Source organism: Oncorhynchus clarkii, chromosome 33, assembly GCF_045791955.1.
Source record: "Oncorhynchus clarkii lewisi isolate Uvic-CL-2024 chromosome 33, UVic_Ocla_1.0, whole genome shotgun sequence".
In the NCBI taxonomy this organism is placed as follows: domain Eukaryota; kingdom Metazoa; phylum Chordata; class Actinopteri; order Salmoniformes; family Salmonidae; genus Oncorhynchus; species Oncorhynchus clarkii.
Genome location: NC_092179.1, coordinates 17,590,092 through 17,609,716, shown reverse-complemented (window position 1 = coordinate 17,609,716; position 19,625 = coordinate 17,590,092). Strand labels below are relative to the sequence as shown.

Here is a 19,625-nt window from a genome sequence, read left to right as displayed (position 1 = left end):
CATCTGTATCACTAAAACTGTGATTGCACTTTCTTCTGACTTCTTTATGGAGTCGAATCGACCACTGTAGCCTGAAGTTTGATACATCAAGACTGCCATCCTAAGGACAATGATGGTACTACAGATAAGATGATTGCTGATGTGTCATAGGTCTTGAATGCAAGGATCAACATTTAGCATGCAGATGTGCGTAGCATTTATATATTCGACATTGGTTCTGCACTTCAACTGAGATGTATGAAATCACCCATTATGTACAGGAGTCAACTGCTTGGTCCTATGTGAACCAAGTCAGTCAGTTCCAATTCCAAAATCATGTTGCTAAAGTTGTTTTACAGGAGGCAGATTTGGGGAAAATACCATAAAGGAAGGACCTATTGAATTAGATTACAAATTACACCAGCCATTCAAACAAGTATAAAAGTCAGAAATCCACATACTCAGGTGTATGTATGGAACAAAAAGGATCATGTCACAAAGCACAGTGTTGTTCAATATGGCAATTAACATAGTTAAGTTAATAATTCTACAAGTCATTTTATTGTTTTATATGAATGGCAATATATTTTATTGTGTGGTATTCCCATAGTCATTTGGATAATATCCTCTAACTGCTGTTGTTTACTAGTTATTATGCAGTTAACACTAATCCCCTGCTTGCCTATGAGGGTGTACTTTTTTTGCAAACTACACAAATGAACCTAATCTTCTTTTCTTTGTCTTATTCAACCAACTCTTCTTGTTGTTTGATCCCATGTAAAATATATGCCCTCTGTAGTGCCTGTTGGTGGAGTATACATTAAAGACAAGTACAGTGTAACTTTCACCACACTATTTCTAATTACAATTAAAATGTCGTAGTCGATGTCTGGACTCTTTGCGATAGCCTGAGAGTCACCATATGCAGTATATGGTGTGGGAAGATTATGAGGCTAATTCCCGCGTAACCGTTCCTCATTAATCCAAAGAAGGATAACGGATTCTCAAAATGCTAATGTCCTATAAAAATGTCCCCAGTTACATTTTACAGTAGGAAGTTTATAAGATGTAGAGGTAGTGTTTGCCATCATCTGTCTGGGGAATAAGTTTTTTGTTTTTACTTTTCCCCCCACACACTGAGAAAGAGAGGCCTCAGCTGCACTGACATTCAGAGGACAACAGTGTACCTTAAAATATAGGTGAGAATCAGTGGAGGCTCCTCAGAGGAGGAAGGGGAGGATCATCCTCCACAGTGAATTTCATAAAAATGTATGTCCTGAATACAAAGTGTTATGTTTGGGGCAAATCCAACACAACACATCACTGAGTACCACTCTTCCTATTTTCAAGCATGGTGGTGGCTGCATCGTGTTATGGGCATACTTGTCATCTGCAAGGATTTGAGAGTAAAAATAAATAAATGAAGAAAACTGAATAAAGCTAAGAAGAGGCAAAACCCAAGAGGAAAATCTGGTACCATCAGCTTTCCAACAGACACCGGAGTTGCTTGCCAAGACGACATTGAATGTTCCTAAGTGGCCTACTATAAAGTGTTGACTTAATAAATTGGCTTGAAAATCTATGTCAAGACTTAAAAATGTCTGTGTTGCAATGATGAACAACCAACTTGACAGAGCTTGAAGAATTTAAAAAATAATGATGTGCAAACATTGTGTTATCCAGGTATGCAAAACTCTTATTCGAGATTTGGAGACAATTTATGCTTGATCCAAAGAAGTGGTCGTAGGCGCAGTATGGCTTGTGTGACTCAATTGCGGAGCCTCGCGGAGGCAAAATTGAGCTCTACCGCATCGACGTGCGTCTCTCAAATGTTTTAACATTATGGAGGGCTCCGTATAGACATGACTGGTTGACGGTAGGTGAGAGCAGGAGGTCCTATTATAGGAGGAGGTCCTTATTATATCCTTTGATTTATTTAAATGACAGAGAGAAAGAACTCTGAATTTTCCCTTCAGGAGGTAATTTCATACAATTTTTGACACAGTCATTCTGCTTAGGGCAGTGGTAGGTAGGTTGCCCAGGTTTCTGCAAGGATCCTCACAATAGCACCCATGGAAATTAAATTACAATTCATTTGTACACGTAATAACACATTAAAGGTTTGCGGAATACCGATCTCGGTTCTCAAAATCTCTGTAGGCAAACTTGGCGTCCTTCTTGTCATGTGGGATGCGGCCGAAAGGGGCGTGGTCATTGAAGCAAGTGTCGAATACCTCGTCCACCACTTTCTCTGCCTCCTCTCGGCTCACCTTCCTAACAGCAAGGATGGAACGCAAGGCACGTCCCCGAACACATTCCTGATAGATAGTAGTAAATGGGTTAGGTAGGAAGTTCTTCATGTGAATATTGGCCATCATTAGCACTTCTTGTTAATCGCTAAGCACTGAAAAAGGCAGTGCTATACTTGTTATTACATTGTACTACAGTTTCAACTAAACAGGTTGTCAATTCAAACATAACATTCCACAGGTTGGGGAAAAAAAAATAATGTTTTGCTATACCATGAAGGATAGCAGTTTTGACTGAAATACATACAAGTAAGAATAATTTTGTTTGCAGTGAATTCACATGATCTCCAGATATTACCTGATGGTGCTTCTTGAGGCCAAAGTTGAACCTGGATACTTCATTATGGAAAGAGCAATCCCCACTGAGATTAGCTGCTCGAATCTAAAAAAAATTAAAAAAGAGCCGAACAATTAACATGACTTCCTTTAAAAACACAATTAAAACTGATTACAAACACAATTCATTTCCCCATAACATGCACATTTATCTCTTGGGTCTCACCTCTGAGCAGGCCAAGTGCTTGAAGTTGTTAAACCAATCCACATGCGCCCGGCAGTGGTCAAAGGCATGGATGAGCTCATGTGTAACCACCCGGTTCATGTGGGACTGCTGGTGAATATTATTCTGACACAAAACAATCTAGAAATGGGAAGGGGGAAAAACAATTGGTATCTTACAGATATGATTCAAAGTACACAATGTAGCATGTGAACCTGTACACAAAGGTAACGGTTCTAGCTGTCTTACTTGTGATGATGTTGCATCAAAACCGCCACTGACAGTCCCATCACAGTCTTCACAGGAGAAATGTCTATCTTTGTACACTGCACTGAAGAGACAAAATAATACTTGACAAAAGGGTGGCATAATGATGTCAAATGTACATTAGCATGGAAGAAAAAGAAGAAAAAAAACAGCATGATATATCTATTACATCACGTGTCAAACTCATTCCACAGAGGGCAGAGTGTCTGTGGGTTTTCGCTCCACCCCTGTACATGACTGATGAATTAAGGTCAGTAATTAGTAAGGAACTCTCCTCACCTGGTTGTCTAGGTCTCAATCAAAAGAAAAAAAAAGACACTCGGTCCCCGGTATAATTAGATTGACACCCCTGTGTTACCTACAGTGACTGTACAAAACATAGTTGTTTTTTTTTTTTTTTCCCTTTCACCTTTATTTAACCAGGTAAGCCAGTTGAGAACAAGTTCTCATTTACAACTGTGACCTGGCCAAGATAAAACAAAGCAGTGCGACACAAACAACAACACAGAGTTACACATGGAATAAACAAGCGTACAGTAAATAACACAATAGAAGAAAAAAAAAAACATTAGGACACCTGCTCTTTCCATGACAAACTGGCCAGGTGAAAGCTGTGATCCCTTATTGATGTCACTTGTTAAATCCACGTCAGTGTAGATCAGTGGGATTCAAAGTCGGGGTCGCGACCCCACTAGGGAACTGCACTGGCGTCGCTGCTGGGTTTTTCAAGCTCAACAGTTTCCGTGTGTATTAACAATGGTCCACCACCCAAAGGACATCCAGCCAACTTGACGACTTTGGGAAGCATTGGAAGTCAACATGGGCAAGCATCCCTGTGGAACACTTGACACCTTGTAGAGTCCATGCCCCAACTAATTGAGGCTGTACTGAGGGCAAAAGGGGGTGCAACTCAATATTAGGAAGGTGTTCCTAATGTTTTGTACACTCAGTGTATAATATAATAGATAATGTAGCAAAACTGTAATGACATATTATAATTTTATTTATTTGACCTTTTTAACTAGGCAAGTCAGTTAAGAACAAATTCTTATTTTCAATGACGGCCTAGGAACAGTGGGTTAACTGCCTGTTCAGGGGCAAAAAGACAGATTTGTACCTTGTCAGCTCAGGGGTTTGAACTTGCAACCTTCCGGTTACTAGTCCAAGGCTACCCTGTGGTTAGAGCTTGACTTCTGTTCATGTGACTAAAGCCTTACAATATGTCTTATTCTAATTGTAATGTCTGTCTTACAATTATACTGAACAAAAATATAAACGCAACATGTAATATGTTTGTACTGTTTGTAAATGTTCCATAAGCACAGATGCTTATTTCTCTCAACATGTGTGCACAAATTTGTTTACATCCCTGTTAGTGAGCACTAGTGAAAATCCATCCACCTTACAGGTGTGGCATATCAAGAAGCTGATTAAACAGCATGATCATTACATAGGTGCACCTTGTGTTGGGGACAATAAAAGGCCACTAAAATGTGCAGTTTTGTCACAAAATACAATGCCACACATGTCTCAAGTTGAGGGAGCGTGCAAATGCCATGTTGACTGCAGGAATGTCAACCAGAGCTGTTGCCAGAGAATACAATTTTAATTTCTCTACCATAAGTTGCCTCGAATGTCATTTTAGAGAATTTGGCAGTACGTCCAACTGGCCTCACAATCATAGACCATGTGTAAACACATCAGCCCAGGCCCTCCACAGCCGGCTTCTTCACCTGCGGGATCGTCAGAGACCAGCCACCTGGACAGCTGACGAAACATGGGTTTTGCACAACCGAAGAATTTCTGCACAAACTGTCAGAAACCATCTCAGGGAAGCTCATCTGCATGCTCGTCGTCCTCACCAGGGTTTTGAAGTTCAGTGTCATAACTGACTTCAATGAGAAAATGCTCACCTCGATGGTCACTGGCACGCTGGAGAAGTGTGCTCTTCACAGACGAATCCCAGTTTCAACTGTTCCCGGGCAGATGGCAGACAGCGTGTGTAGTGCCGTGTGGTTTGCGAGTGGTTTGCTGATGTCAACGTTGTGAACAGAGTGCCCCATGGTGTCAGTGGGGTTATGGTATGGGCAGGCATAAACTATGGACAATGAACACAATTGCATTTTATCGATGGCAATTTGAATGCACAGAGATACCATGACGAGATTCTGAGGCCCATTGTCAAGCAATTAATCCGCTGCCATCACCTCATGTTTCAGCATGATAATGGCCCCGTGTCCCAAGGATCTGTAAACAATTCCTGGAATCTGAAAATGTCCTAGTTCTTCCACGGCCTGCATACTCACCAGACATGAAGCCTATTGAGCATGTTTGGAATGCTCTGGATCGACGTGTACAAAAGCGTGCTCCAGTTCTCGTCTATATCCAGCAACTTCACACAGCAATTGAAGAGGAGTGGGACAACATTCCATAGGCCACAATCTACAGCCTGATCAACTCTATGCAAAGGACATGTGTCACACCTCAGGAGGCAAATGGTGGTCACACCAGATACTGACTGGTTTCCTTATCCACGCCCCTACCTTTTTTTTAAAGGTATCTGTGACCAACAGATGCACGCATTTCTGTATTCCCAGTCATGTGAAATTTGTAGATTAGGGCTTAATGAATTCATTTAAATTGACTGATTTCCTGTAACTCAGCAAAATCTGAAATTGTTACATGTTACGTTTATATTTTTGTTCAGTGTACAATAAATCAGTGTCATGGCAGCTAGACCCGAGTAACGTGTTTTTTGCAATGAATGAGCCGGGTGATACAAGGAGGAAACACAGCCCTGGGATTGGATGGGCTATGTTATGAGCAACTTAAACACCTGGATGATTTGTTACTGGAGGAGGTACTGGCGTTAACAGTAGGAGAAGAAGGGGCATTACCAGCACTGTGGAAACATGCCTTAGTGGTACCAACTGTAAAACCGTGAAAAGAAGCATCACACCCGGGTTCATACAGACCCATAGCGTTGACCTCTGTACTGTGTTAAGTAATGGAAAGAATGGTCACAGACAGATTAGTACATATGTTTGAGAGTAAATGTATGTTTTCCTCGTACCAGAGTGGTTTTAGGTTAGGAAGGTGTACTATGGACTCAGTGCTAGTACTGGACTGTGATATAAAGAAGGCGCTGGCCAACAAGGAGGGAGTGGTGGTGTTGTTTCTGGACATTGAAATGGCATACGACATGCTCTGTAAAGGGGGACTGCTGCTGGAGCTATATTCTGCTGGGGTGAGTGGTTGCTGTTTAATTGGATCCAGGATTTCTTCAAGAACCGGACCACACAGGTCGAAGTTGGTGGAGCTTATTCTGAGTTAGTGGGGATAGAGAATGGGACACCGCAGGTAAGTGTAATTAGTCCAGTTTTATTTAACATAAATGGTGAATGCCATGTTCCAGGATGTTGGGCCTGCTTTGGGCCTTTCCCTGTTTTCCGATTATGGGGTGCTCTGGAAAAGAGGAAGGAATATCCTGTTTGTGGTCCAGAAGGTGCAAGAGGCAATGGAAAAGGTGGTGGATTGGGCAGATAAGTGGGGATTTAGAATTTAAGCAGCAAAGAGCAAGTTTGTAATTTTGGGATTTAAAAGAAAGAAGGTTGTGCAAGGGCTTGAAATGTGTGGTTGACTGCTGGACCGGGTCAAGGCATTCAAATTCATGGAGGTTTGGCTACAACACTACAGATGTTGGATGTGGTACAGACAATTGCGCTGCGGTTGTGCTGTGGGGCATTTCAAACTACCCCTATCCCTGCGTTGTTGACTGAAATGGAGGAGGTTCCGTTGAGGCTACAACTAGCTAAGCTGGCATTGCGCTATGGGATGAAAGTGCAGGGGCATGTATCATCTCACCCTGCAAGGTGTCTGTTAGGAGAGGCATGGGAATGGGGGGAGGGAACTGGAGTGAGAAGAGGTAGGCCAAGCTATCTGACCCAAGTGCACTAACGGGGGGTGGAGTCAGGAATGGTAGGTCTGGAAGTGGGGGTCCCTGTCTGCTGGCTGTGTGTTCCACGGAGGCTGTTGCCAGAGCCTGATGTTGACATGAACATTCTTGATGTAATAAGGACTAAGGACTGTAGAGAGCCTTCTCCGGTGGTTGAGGCCCATCTGCCGTGAGCCTGGGGGTGCCTACTTACACATATTAACAGATGGATCAAAGAAACCAGGCAGTGGGAGAGCAGAGTTTGGGATACATGTTCCCAGTTTCAGATACATCAGGGGAGGCAGCTGTCTGATGGAGTTTCAGTCTTCTCTGCTGAAATGCTAGTACTAGTGTGACCATTGGGATGGGTCAAATAAGTGGGCCCTAAAACTGTGTTTTGTGTTCAGACTCTGCTGCCAGCCTCGTTCCGCTGAGAGAAGGGAAGTCAAAGGCACACCCAGACCTGATAATAGAGCTGATGATGGATTTTTATAAGGTGGGGCAGAAAGGCTGCAAGGTAGGTTTTCTGTGGGTTCCAACTCATGTTGGGGTAGGAGGAAATGAGGCAGCCGATATGGTGGCAAAGGCCGCTTTCAGGAGGGAGATGTGGTGGTCCCATTAGGGGGGATGGAATGTAGGAGTGGGAGAGAGAGGAGCGGGGTAGGAAGTTTTTGTCTGTCCAGAATTCTAAGAGGAAGGGTAGTAGGTATCTGGGGAGGGAAAGGAGGGATGGGGTTCTGTTGATGAGGCTGAGGTTGGGGCATTGTGGATTGGGAAGTGAGTTATTGTTAGTGGAGAAACACCCAGATGGCAAGTCTGAGGAATGTGGGGTGGTAGAGACTGTACTACTGTGACGCATGTTCTGTTATAGCAGACAGTATGCTGAGAATAGGAGGATATTTTTCTGTGAGCTGACTAAATTGGGTGTAACCACATTTTCGCTTGTAACTATTTTGGGCTCAAATGACAGGCGGAGCAAAATAGAAAGGAAGCTGTTGTGGTTTCTTTATTCCATCTGCTTGCACCTAGGCTATTTATATAATGAAGTGTGTTTTTCACTCTCCAGCCTGAGAAAGGCAGCAATACGCATTACAGTGTCTAGTCTGCTGGTAACTAATAGGAGGAAGAAGAAGAATTATGGCAGCTGACAGCCTTGTTGAGTTGTGATTGATGATGCTAGTGGCTGGCTGACACTTACCATCCTGAGCTTTTCATGGCTCCAAGGAGAAGCTTTGCATATGGACCTGAAGGGGAGATAGAATGAGATTAGGCCTAATCGGTTATGCACCATGACAGCAATCAGGTCATTCAACAACTAGCTTATAGCTAACTGGCTTACTCATGACAGTCTTTTTACTGTTCAACGATTGCTAGCTAGTTGGCTAGCTAAGCTTGCTAGAAACATGGCTATGACGTATATGACAAATGTAAACATGGCATCAATGGTTACACGGTCATCTAGCTAACTATTGCCATGCGATATATTTGAGGATGACAGACATATCAGCTTGCTAGCCTGTTAGCTTACTTGTTTCCATTGCGAATTGTAGCATGACCTGACATTTGTGATTGAAAGTGAACAAGCTTTCTGCTATCGATCCCTTTTGGAACTTTCCCGAATTCCTCTCCGGGAATAGGTTATATCCATAGTCCTCTTCTTGCTGTTCAGTTTGATCCATTGCATGAAAATAGTTCCTAAAATAGCTACTTACAGCCTAGCAACGAGAGGTCGTTCTGTTTTTCAAATCACGTGGTAAACCAGACCGAGGTAAAAGTAGTTTGATATTAGATATTCGTTTTTCAATCATCAATAGATCTTACACGGTGTGCCATGACTATGATAATGATATACTGTATTTTTAAAATAATATTATATATATATATATATATATGAGAGAAAGAGATGGAGAAATGGAGAAAAATCCACTTTTTTTTTTCTATCCATCCATGCTGATTCAGAATATACAATTTTCATAGTCAAGGCATGCTTGCACTAACTATTAACTATTGACAAGAGAAAACAGAATATCCAGTATAAAACTAATTTTACCTTGTAAACCAGAGGTGAAAGATTAAATTAATGTCAGCGACAACATTGTTGTTAGCTAGTTATAGAAAATACATTTGATTTTTCTAATATAATTACAAACTAGGTTTATTGAAACACATTACTCTATGCATTGGCAAGTAACATTAACTGCGTGCACGTTCGGTACAGTGTTGCCAACTAACTTTCAGTGAGTTGCTAGAGGCAGGTCGATTTGTTGCTAAAAGTTGCTAAATGGCGTTGGGATGTCATTGCGACGTAGTAACGTAAAACTGCGTCATTAAACAGAATACACAATAACGTTACTCAAATTGACTGGCCATCTCGGCGAAAAACATGATTTCACATTTGTTAGTTTAGATTTGTTTATTTATTATCATATATTTTTATTTGGAAAAGTAATATAAACACAACACATTTTATATGATCACATTTTTATTTTTAAACACAACACATTGAATTATTGAACAATTAAATTGTATTTATTTTCTTTTTAACTAGTGAACCTACACATTCTGAACAATTCAAGTTTTAAGCAGTGTATTGGTAGTTAGTTAACATGTTACCTAACTGATCAACATTTATAGGTACAGGCTAATACCAAGGTATATATGCTATCTCATTGAACAAATAATGAGCTATGTGCTAGGCAACTCTCTCCAGCTCTCTCCAGGTTGTTGTGGTGCTTGGCTGGCTAGCTGCTCAATGGTCTCCTCCAGATATTGCCACTGTTCTCACACACACTGCAGTACACACTACCACCATCAGTTGTGTGTCTCTGCCAGTTCCAGAAAGTCCACTCCTTGCGTACGTACTGTAAATATGATGAATCATAGATTGGCAATCCTCTTCATCTTCACTGTCCACCTGCATTGTCATGGAGCTGGAACCAGCAGTAGAGGATGGAGTGGCCTTAAATCTGTATGCTGCCAAACTGCTGCAGAACTTCACTTGGTAGTTTATGCTGGTAACAGGTATCACCAGCCAGCTTCAGTCCATACCGCACCAGGAGTATGGAGTTGAGAGTGTGAAGTGACATTCTATTTCTTAACTTTGACTTGACCACACTCTTTTGGCTGAACAGCCGTTCAACCTCCGCATTTGAGTGTGGTAAGGAGAGGACAGTGAGTGCAGCTTTGCACAGTTCTTCAAATGGATTTGACCCGGAAGAGTCCGTGTAGTTATTGACTTCACTTCAAAACTCGACTGTATTTTCAGTTGAGTCCCACCTAAACAGATGGATGTTTCTCCATTGGAAACCATTTGATAAATTGTTTGGGGCTGGTATCCCAGTAGCCCAGCTACTTTAATAATTTCAGTGGTGCCTTTATTGTGCTTTAGTGTTTCCTTAACACTGAACAAGGCCATGTTTCACAAGACTTCTAGGTTGTCTGGGAGCCTTGCTTGCAGCTCCTTGCTTAAAGCAACAATGTAGTTGATGCACTGTCTCCGAATGACCTTTTTCTCCTCTGGCGCAAGACTGAGTTGGTACACCGTGTGCTCGAAAAGGTACCGAAGGTATGGCATCCTTCAGGACATCCATTTTTGCCATTTGATGTTAAAAGGTGTACCAGATTGTCCAAAAGCTTGACAGGATCTGTTTGCTCACCCTCAAATGACTTCACTGCAACTTGTACGTCTGACAGGATTGATTTCAAGAATATCAGGTAGACATAGTTGGTCTTGTCCATGTACATGGCGTGGAGCACATCAGCCATGTAGCAACGCTCACTGGCATTGGTCAACTCAAAGTGGAGTTTCAGTTCTTCCCACTGGCTCAATATATGAGTTACCGCAGGCTCAATCGATAGCCGTGATCTGCAGGGGTTTCTGGCCACAATTAACGCCTTGCGCCCGTTTTGTGGAAATCGAAAACCAGTTGTAGGTTTCCCTGATTAAGTACTCAACACTCCTAGGGATGGTTTCTTTGTATTCTGCACAGACAGCCAATTGTGAAGACTGGCACACACAGCAGATGAGTACCAAATCTGGCAATGCACATTTTTCCTTTAAAATCTTGTGCACCCCAGTCATCACGGACGCATTATCAGTGCCAATACCCTGAAGATTCTCTTTTTTAAGGTTACACTTCCCAAGAAACTCAACTACCGCCTTTGCTATTGATCTGGCATCGCCCCCTCCAATTCAACCAGCCCGAGAAATGTGGACACCGGGATAAAGATGTCTGACAGTAGGAGTGGAGGTTTTGGAAAAAGGGGACCCGTGCCTTTTCGCTGATCCATTTGTGGTTTCAGGGTGGGTGAAAACAGAGCTGGGTGCTGTGGAATCTTTGAAGGTAACCAGACGTGGTCTTTGTTTGTTTCTGCTGTTCAGAGGGAGAAGGCGCTCCGCGTTAAAAGGAATGGGGCCAAGAAATGTAAATTGTTTTGCTCTCAAGAAATGGGTGCCATTGAAAGGAGTGATTACTGGAGTAGCAGTAAAAGGTTGACCAGCTGAAGGGGAAGATTCCCAATGTTTGTGATGCTCGTCGTTTGGTGCGACAGACAGGGTGTCGTGAGTGGTTTAAATAGAAGCGTCATTGTCGGTTATTTTGAGTTCTGATTTTGAGTCTGACCGACAGTGATGTTAGGGTATATACGTTATCCTGTACTGGCTTTTGTGACAAATGCATTATGTTACAGATGAGTCAAAGGAATGTGTAGCATTGGGGAAAGTAGTGGTATGTGTTAATTGTAGGGGTGCCCATGGGGCTGTGGATCAGAAGTGTCCTGTGGAAAAGTTGTCATATGCTGAGGCAGTAAAGAAAGTAGAGGAAGATGGGTCAAGGGGGACAGATCCTGAGAGAAGTGGTGTGAGTAGCAGATCTGTACCAGTACAGGAGGATAGGCCAACAAGTTACACATTTTTCAGTACGATTTAGATTTTTAGCATTTATAGCAATGGTTATCAACTGTACTGCAGGGATGGAACGTAAGTCGCAGAAGATGTAGGTTGTGGTGGCAGCTGCTGAGAGGTATTTGGGTGTGCGAGACTTGACATCAGGCGAGTTACGGGGTGTGTTAAGTTGTGGTGTCCAATCCTTTCAGGTTGTTGGCCTGAGGAAGAACTAAATATATTTAAATACTGGAGTAGCGTGGTTTTACTTTTTTGTGAGTGTTGTTTGTTAATTTTTTAATAAGCAAAGTATAGGGGAGTATTCCAGTCTAGTAGGTGGCAGTAATGCAAAATGTATTGGTTGCCAACCGCAATTAAACGCCATCGAAGAAGAGGACATGCTGTCATGGCGCCGAACACAAACAGAAAACGACAGTATGGTGATAGTTTGTAGCGAACGTTAAATGCTAGTAAGCCTCGTTTAAACGTAAACTGATAAATTACAATCAATTTGGGACGCAAGTAACAGGTACTCAAATATTATAATGTAATCAGCTCTTATATCCAGGTCGAAACTCGTTAAAAGCGTTGCGTTCGCTTAGGCAACTAGCTAGCTACCAGCTATAAATGGCTGCTTTTGCGAGACAGCCGTGACTATCTAATGTCTCAACTGTAGCTAGCTCCTTGGTGTTATAGTAGTTAGTCAACAGTAGCCTGATGTTACTAGCTCCACAGTTTGAGTAACGTCAATAAAGATAGTGTTTTATTGTTTCTGTCCCCGTTGACTTGATGTAGCTAGCTTACTAACATATTAAATGAAAGTGATCCTATCTCCTGTTTTGTCAACCTAGTATATTCAATGTATTTGACAGGTAGGCATGTCTGAAAACAAAGCCATTGAACTCCAACTGCAAATGCGACAAAATGCAGAGGACCTGCATAACTTCATGAAAGATCTTGACAGCTGGGAAACTGACATAAAGAGGAAGGATGAGCAACTAAGAACTGGGAGCTTTAGCAAGTCTCAAGTATGTAACACTTGAAAATGTGTATATTTTATATTTGCCGTTGAGATTGTGCTATGTTAGAAAGATCCTGACCTATGTATTCCTGCCTTAGAAAAGCCTGCCACCAGTGCGAAACAAGGACTACAAAAAGAAGCGAGAGAAAAAGAAGGCATCAGACAACAATGCAAATACTGAACCAAAACAAGCACGCAGGATAAAGTCTCATGACTATCAGTCATGGGACAAATTTGATGTGGTAATGGATTAGGTGGATCTTGCCTGTTTCTCCTTTGATTTCAATAGTGAGTTTAAACTAAGTATATGGTTTTAAACTGAATGGCAGTAGTGCACCATGCTAAACAGAATGTACTGCTTGCTGTTACACTAAACATTTCTTGGGGTGTTTTTTTTTGTCTTCTGGTAGGACAAGGTATTGGAGTCCATGGATAAAGAGGACAGCGCTGCTGAATCCAATGACTCTGAGTCTGAGGATTCTGGGGTTCCTGCTACTGACCAAGACAAGGTGCTTGCTGAGAAGGAGAAAGTACGACTTCACACTCATAGTATTGTAGTCAGACTCAGCCACAGAAAACCTGACACATACAGAATTTTTTTTTTTTTTTTTTTTATTTTACCTTTATTTAACCAGGCAAGTCAGTTAAGAACAAATTCTTATTTTCAATGACGGCCTGGGAACAGTGGGTTAACTGCCTGTTCAGGGGCAGAACGACAGATTTGTACCTTGTCAGCTCGGGGGTTTGAACTCGCAACCTTCCGGTTACTAGTCCAACGCTCTAACCACTAGGCTACCCTGCCGCCTCAAATATGATTTCTCATGTAAATGTTGTCATTTTAAAATATGACTTATTATTTTTATGATGACACAATGACCACCATTGAAGGTCAATTCAAGGAACAGACTTGCACACTGGGCATTTGTTTGCAGAATGCTGTGATTTAGATGTCTGTAGGACTAGAAAGTTGCCTCTGAAATCCTAGACAATTACCCAAAGAGTATACCGCCATCGGGGCCTCTAGCAACTATCACCAGTCATTGATGGTAGTAGTTGATAATACTCAGTCGGTAGTCAGTAAATGTTACTACTTGTATTGTATGTATAGATTGCAAAATCTTATATTTTATGTACTGAGTTTGACAATTGCTTTTCAGGGCAGTCAGCTGTTCAAAGAAGGGAAGTATGAGGATGCCATTGAGTGTTACACCAGAGGCATGGGCGCAGACCCTTATAACCCCGTTCTGCCTACAAACCGAGCTGCCTGCTTCTTCAGACTCAAAAAGTAAGCAACATGTAAGGAAATAAGCTATATATATATACAAACAAACAAACAAACATTTTAAATGACAACATTAATGTGAGAATTCATATTTCTGTCTGTCAGGTTTGCTGTTGCCGAGTCTGACTGCAACTTGTCCATCGCTTTGGACAGTAACTACTTCAAAGCATTTGCACGAAGAGGAGCGTCTCGATTCGCCCTGCAACATTATGAATCTGCCCTAGAAGGTGAGGAGTAATAGTAACACAACAAAACATGTTTTCAAATGGGTAGAATGCCAGCAGAGGATGTATAGTTTTTATATGCTGTATTATCTTAGAATAGGTCACTTAAAAACTATTTCTGCTTCCTTCCTCTACATAACTAGATTATGTAATGGTTCTCAAGCTGGATCCTGGAAACCTGGAGGCACATAAGGAAGTGATGAAATGCAAAGAGGTGAGACATTATCTGGTGTTGGATCTATTACTGTACCTCTGTATCCCCCTCCCTGATCCACTCTAACCTCTCCTCTATCGGTAGGTCATTGCTAAACTGGGTGGAAAGGCAGAAAGCCCAGAGGCTGCAGTGGTGACGCCATCTGTGGTGGACGTCAAGCAACAGCAGCTCATGGAGGAACAGCAGAGGAGACAGGAGGCGGTGGTGCAGAAAGACAGGGTAGAGCCACCAGCTACACTTATATTTTGCTGTTAGAGTAGGCCCGCTACATATTGGGTACCAGTTACCCAGTGACTCTGAGACACTGCAGTGCTGAAGACATACCACAGGTGTACTACAGCATGCTATTTGCCTGTTTTTAAGTGCATTGCTTTCTAAATCGTTACCACGACACTAAACCTTGACTCTTTCAGGGGAATGCATACTTCAAAGAGGGGAAGTACGAGGCTGCAGTAGAGTACTACACCAAGGGCATGGAAGCGGACAGCACCAACGTCCTCCTGCCTGCCAACCGGGCCATGGCTTACTTAAAGCTGCAGAGGTAAGCAGCAGGGAAGGCAGGATAAGAGAGTATTGGATAAGTGTAAATTTTGTCAAAGCTGTGCATTGATTAAGCTTAATTCTCTCCTTAGATATAAAGAGGCTGAGGAGGACTGTAGTAAAGCAATAGCCCTGGATGGCACCTATTCAAAGGCCTTTGCCCGCAGAGGGACAGCCAGGGCTGCTCTGGGACTGCTCAAACAAGCTAAAGAAGGTACAGTAGACACAGCCTATCTTATTAGTAGGCAACCATTTTGTATAGGCTTGGCATGTTTCTATGTAACTACCTTGAGCAGGTTGAAGTCTTTGTGTGAATGGTAGCAGTAGTCATGGAACTGTTTATTATGTCATGTTTTATTATTTTTATTATAGATTTTGAGGAGGTCCTGAAGCTAGAACCAGGAAACAAGCAGGCATTTTATGAGATGAAGAAGATTGCAATTGTACGTATGTGGTTCCATGCTCACTATGTTTTTTGTGTTAATGTTCTTAGACCTGTTGTCTTTGTTGACAAATCATTGACATAGCCTCTCTCTGCTCTTAGGACATGGACACCAGTGGTCTGCTGGCAACAGAAGAGCATGCACAGCGGAGAACAGTACAGCCAATTAACAAACCACCTGACCTGCAGTCAACCGTGAGTCACTCAGATAAAACAGGAAAATATTTTCGGTAGGCTGTTTCTAAACTTGGTTTGAAAGATTGACACACGACAATGTTCCTATTGGATTTCCTTATCCCAGAAGCCATTGAGTAGAGTGGACATTGAAGAGGTTTGTGGAAAGATCCTGGTCCAGGAGGAGTCCTCGGCTGTGTTGACTTCAACCACAGCCCCCCATGTTAGGCACCAGAAGACCACCTCCATTGCATACACCGTGAGAGAGGGTCAGGCCTCACCCCCCTCTACCTCCCCCAGTGCTAAGATCCCGAAGATTGAAGAAACATCAAACCTCCCCTCACATTCCCCTGTCAAGTAAGAGATATTGTTTAATTGCCGAACGGCTTGAGGATTTTGTTAATGCATGTTTTTAGTTCGTTTTGAATAGAACATTTGTCAATAGTTAGACTTTAACACCACTGATGAGGCTGTTTTCTTATTTCAGAGGGCCTGTGAGGTATGCTGTGAGAGCACAGACACAGCAGCACAGGGAGGCAACTGTCAGTGAACCAACAGAACCGCCTGCTACACCATCAACTGAGCTCGTACCTCCTGCCCCCACCAACAGCTTCCAGCTAGAGGCAGACCTAAGGAAGATTGGAAATGGCCCTGAAGTCATCTACAAGTATTTGAAGGTGGGTGTGGAATTAAAATATGATGATAAACACAATATTACACATCCAAAAGAATAGACTTTTCAAATGTCATATGTGCAAATAGTTCAAGTTCAAAGGGGAAAATAAATAAACAATATGGGTTATTAATGTCCTTTTTTATTTAACATTTTAGTTATAGCCTATACAAAATGGTTGCTAATGATGTGACCTACTAATAGGCTATATCTTATCTTGGATGCCTGTCTTGTTGTGATCATCTATTCTTCAGCAGCGACCTCATCTCTTGTTTGGGGTTCTATTTGTTCACTAACAAATCACCATACAATGAGATTTGTCTTTTCTGCTGAGAAAAACATGTAGATGCCACCAAGGACTGATGTTTGTATGTTTATGTTGTTTTAGCAAATCCAGCCTCAGGCTTTTGCAAAGATCTTCCAGAGCTCTCTTGAACCAGACATGCTCAATCAGATTCTAAGGACGTTACAAAGCTTCTACATCAAGTAAGTACTGTACAAATACCATGCCATTACGAATGTTATGGCTCTTACAAGAAATGTGACTGTCACATTGTCCTTATCAAATGAAGGAAGGAAGAGCCACCTGTCATACTGGAGATCCTCAGGAATCTGGCCGGTGTGAGGCGGTTCGATATGGCTGTCATGTTCATGTCCAACCCTGAGAAGAAAGGTACCGATTTGGTTGTTGAACTGGCCCAGTTTGTGATACATTATTTAACCCCAATGCAAAATTATGTCATTGATAACGGCAAACTTTTTTTTTTTTCTTCTAGTTCTACAAGAATTGTTTGACTTTCTTCGTCAAGCTGGACTTGAGGACGTTTCAGTAGGAGCCCTGCAAAAGAAGTATGGAGTGTGACGTGAGTGCAGAACCCTAAAAATGGACATCGCCACGGAGAGCAAATTTTTTTTTTACTTCAGCAAGCAATCGCTTGAAGGAGTTTTTCCAATGCTCTAGTCCATGTTACTAATCCAAACATTGCTGTATGTACGCAACAATGCGTCACTTAATTTCGGCTGCCATGTTGGAAGGTCTGTAACATTTTGATGTAATACTGTTTTATTTTGTATTTTTTTTCCCTTATGGCTCAACATGTATAAGTTTCATCCTTATGAGAACAGTAGTTACTCTGCATGGCCAAAACAAGAATGTTCTATCTGACTGCGGCCCAAAAGAACCATATGGGTAATTGTTCAAATATTCATCTGCTACTCTTAGAAAGCCATGAGAACTGAAATATGAATAAAGGCAAAACATTTGTGTTATTTTCAATTCTTCTGTCCAGGACCGTACATCTCCAAGACATTAATTGCAGTGAATGAGTGAATACTTAATAAATTGACAACCTTTATCGATGTTCACTGAAAGTGCAGATATGGAGAAGATACTTTTCAGCAAATAGCGTTTTCACATGACACCAAAAACCTATATTTTACAGTTAACATCTACACATGGACTAAGAAGTTGGCAAAGTATACATATGTGGAAAATAAACAAATTACAGGAAGTCTGTCAAACTGCATTAACAAAGCACACATTTTCCAGACAGCAGTACAAGATAATAAAGACACTGTTAGATTGCATTGTTGTCCCATCGCCATTGAATGGAATTCTTGTCTTGACTGTTCTCAACATCCACACCAGTGAGAATCTTTGGGAATAAGGGGAGAAATGTTAATAGCTGACTGAACTTTGTGGCATGTCTATTACACATGTAAGGCTTGCACAATAATTGTATTAGCATGTAACTGAGAATAACCGTGAGCTATAAGCAACGTGTCAGTTGTCTTAATACCTATATTTTAGCACAGGCAAATCAACTTTTTTCTCAGTTAACAGTTTACCCAATAGCAGTTTTTCATGAATTCGGTGAAGTTGGTAATCATTTTACGAGCATAACGGCACGGTCGAGAGAAGCTTCATTTTCAAAAGTTCCAAGTGGTCAACTTTATTGAGATGCGGGTTTCACCAAAGCTTTGTTGTATTCACTAGGTTTGGTGTAGCTAATTTTCAAATGTGCATAATGATAAATTACGAGCTTATACTAAAATTAAAATGATGGCAATAACTGGCCGGTTGCATGACAATTATTACCGAAGATGCCGTCCCCAGTTGAATGGAGTAGTAGGAAGTGTTATAAGACCAACAATTAAATTGATGGATCATAGTAGTTTGACCATACCTGTGACACTGAGTGTCTCATTGGCTGTTGCTGTCTTCCCGGTGATCGTGTTGTGTTCCTCGCAGCTGAAAGACTCAGTGGCCACGTAACGGTTGACGGTTATATCAACCACGCTGCCGTGCATGGTCCGACCATACACACTCCAGGTGTAGCTGCAAGAGGGAGAGCACTGGGCAATACACTTGAAACTGGCCTTGACCCCTACCTCCAGGGCACCTGGTCCTGAGATGGTCACATTAGATGGTCCATCTGAAAGAAAGGTCAACATTAGACCTAGAATGGCTTGTTCGTTCTGAACTACCTCTTTTTATGCTTCATACGACAGTGACAAGACCACTCAGTTTCAAGGTCTGCATAGAAATATGTTTTGACAAATACAATCTAACTGCTGCTCACCAAGTAACACAACTGAGGTATTGGCAGTGCTGTTGTCATTGGTCACTGAGTTGTAAGCCACACAGCTGAGGGGTCCTCCGTCCATGGTTGTCTCAGGTGTGAGGGAGAAGGAGGCGTTCATCTCTGCCAGCCTCCCCTTGTATATCCAGGTGTAGGTACAGGTGGGGTAGCACAGGGCCGAACACTGAAGGGCTGTCTTTGATCCAGGCAGGAGATACAGGACTTTACCTACTGGGCCTTTGCCAGATTGGATGATAACAGCTTGAAGTGGTCCATCTGGAAAATATCATGAAATGTCTTTATGATTAGCTTGTAAATATATATATATATATATATATATATATATATATATACACATACAGACACACACACCCATAGGGGTGGCAAGTAGCCTAAGGGATCTGTTGATGTGCCTTTGAGCAAGGCACTTAACCCCTAATTGCTCCTGTAAATAACTGCATCTCTTTTATGATCTTTCTTGAAATACTGGTGTATGGTGAGCAAAAATGGCTGTATAAATAGAATTTATCTCTGCATACTCACAATTTACATTCAGTTGGTACCCAACCCCTTTTGATGGGTGCTCTCCCCTGAGAAACAATG

General features: G+C 41.9%; 2 protein-coding genes across 8 annotated transcripts; one reads left to right on the top strand and one right to left on the bottom strand.

The window, feature by feature from the left end:
- Positions 1-536: 536 nt before the first annotated feature.
- Positions 537-8,753, bottom strand: LOC139392651 (mitochondrial inner membrane protease ATP23 homolog). The gene is made up of 6 exons (XM_071140784.1): positions 8,517-8,753; positions 8,187-8,232; positions 3,037-3,118; positions 2,791-2,928; positions 2,587-2,670; positions 537-2,297 (listed from the first exon to the last, which is right to left on the bottom strand). Exons 1-6 carry the CDS (start codon positions 8,665-8,667, stop codon positions 2,094-2,096), a joined length of 705 nt encoding a protein of 234 aa, XP_070996885.1. The 5' UTR covers positions 8,668-8,753; the 3' UTR covers positions 537-2,093.
- Positions 8,754-12,253: 3,500 nt separating this feature from the next.
- LOC139392649 (RNA polymerase II-associated protein 3-like) lies at positions 12,254-18,509 on the top strand. 7 transcript variants are annotated; one of them, XM_071140782.1, is made up of 17 exons: positions 12,254-12,399; positions 12,743-12,898; positions 12,990-13,179; positions 13,302-13,421; positions 14,049-14,176; positions 14,279-14,400; positions 14,541-14,611; positions 14,696-14,830; positions 15,025-15,152; positions 15,244-15,365; positions 15,524-15,594; positions 15,696-15,788; positions 15,895-16,124; positions 16,255-16,444; positions 16,829-16,926; positions 17,013-17,113; positions 17,217-18,509. In XM_071140782.1, exons 4-17 carry the CDS (start codon positions 13,320-13,322, stop codon positions 17,300-17,302), a joined length of 1,677 nt encoding a protein of 558 aa, XP_070996883.1. In that variant the 5' UTR covers positions 12,254-12,399; positions 12,743-12,898; positions 12,990-13,179; positions 13,302-13,319; the 3' UTR covers positions 17,303-18,509. The 7 variants fall into 7 exon arrangements, with proteins under 7 accessions (XP_070996883.1, XP_070996878.1, XP_070996880.1 ...); XM_071140777.1 differs by having other exon boundaries at positions 12,254-12,340; positions 12,990-13,133; positions 17,217-18,027; XM_071140779.1 differs by having other exon boundaries at positions 12,990-13,133; positions 13,302-13,400; positions 17,217-18,027.
- Positions 18,510-19,625: the final 1,116 nt, after the last annotated feature.

Coding starts and splice junctions, on each gene's coding strand:
- LOC139392651 (XM_071140784.1), bottom strand. CDS start 8,667: ATGGATCAAACTGAACAGCAAGAAGAGGACTATGGATATAACCTATTC. Junction 3,119..8,186: donor GCCATGAAAAGCTCAGGATG/GTAAGTGTCAGC, acceptor TTGTCTCTTCAG/TGCAGTGTACAAAGATAGAC. Junction 2,298..2,586: donor GCCTCAAGAAGCACCATCAG/GTAATATCTGGA, acceptor ACTATCTATCAG/GAATGTGTTCGGGGACGTGC.
- LOC139392649 (XM_071140777.1), top strand. Junction 14,612..14,695: donor AAGTGATGAAATGCAAAGAG/GTGAGACATTAT, acceptor CTCTATCGGTAG/GTCATTGCTAAACTGGGTGG. Junction 15,595..15,695: donor AGATGAAGAAGATTGCAATT/GTACGTATGTGG, acceptor CTCTGCTCTTAG/GACATGGACACCAGTGGTCT.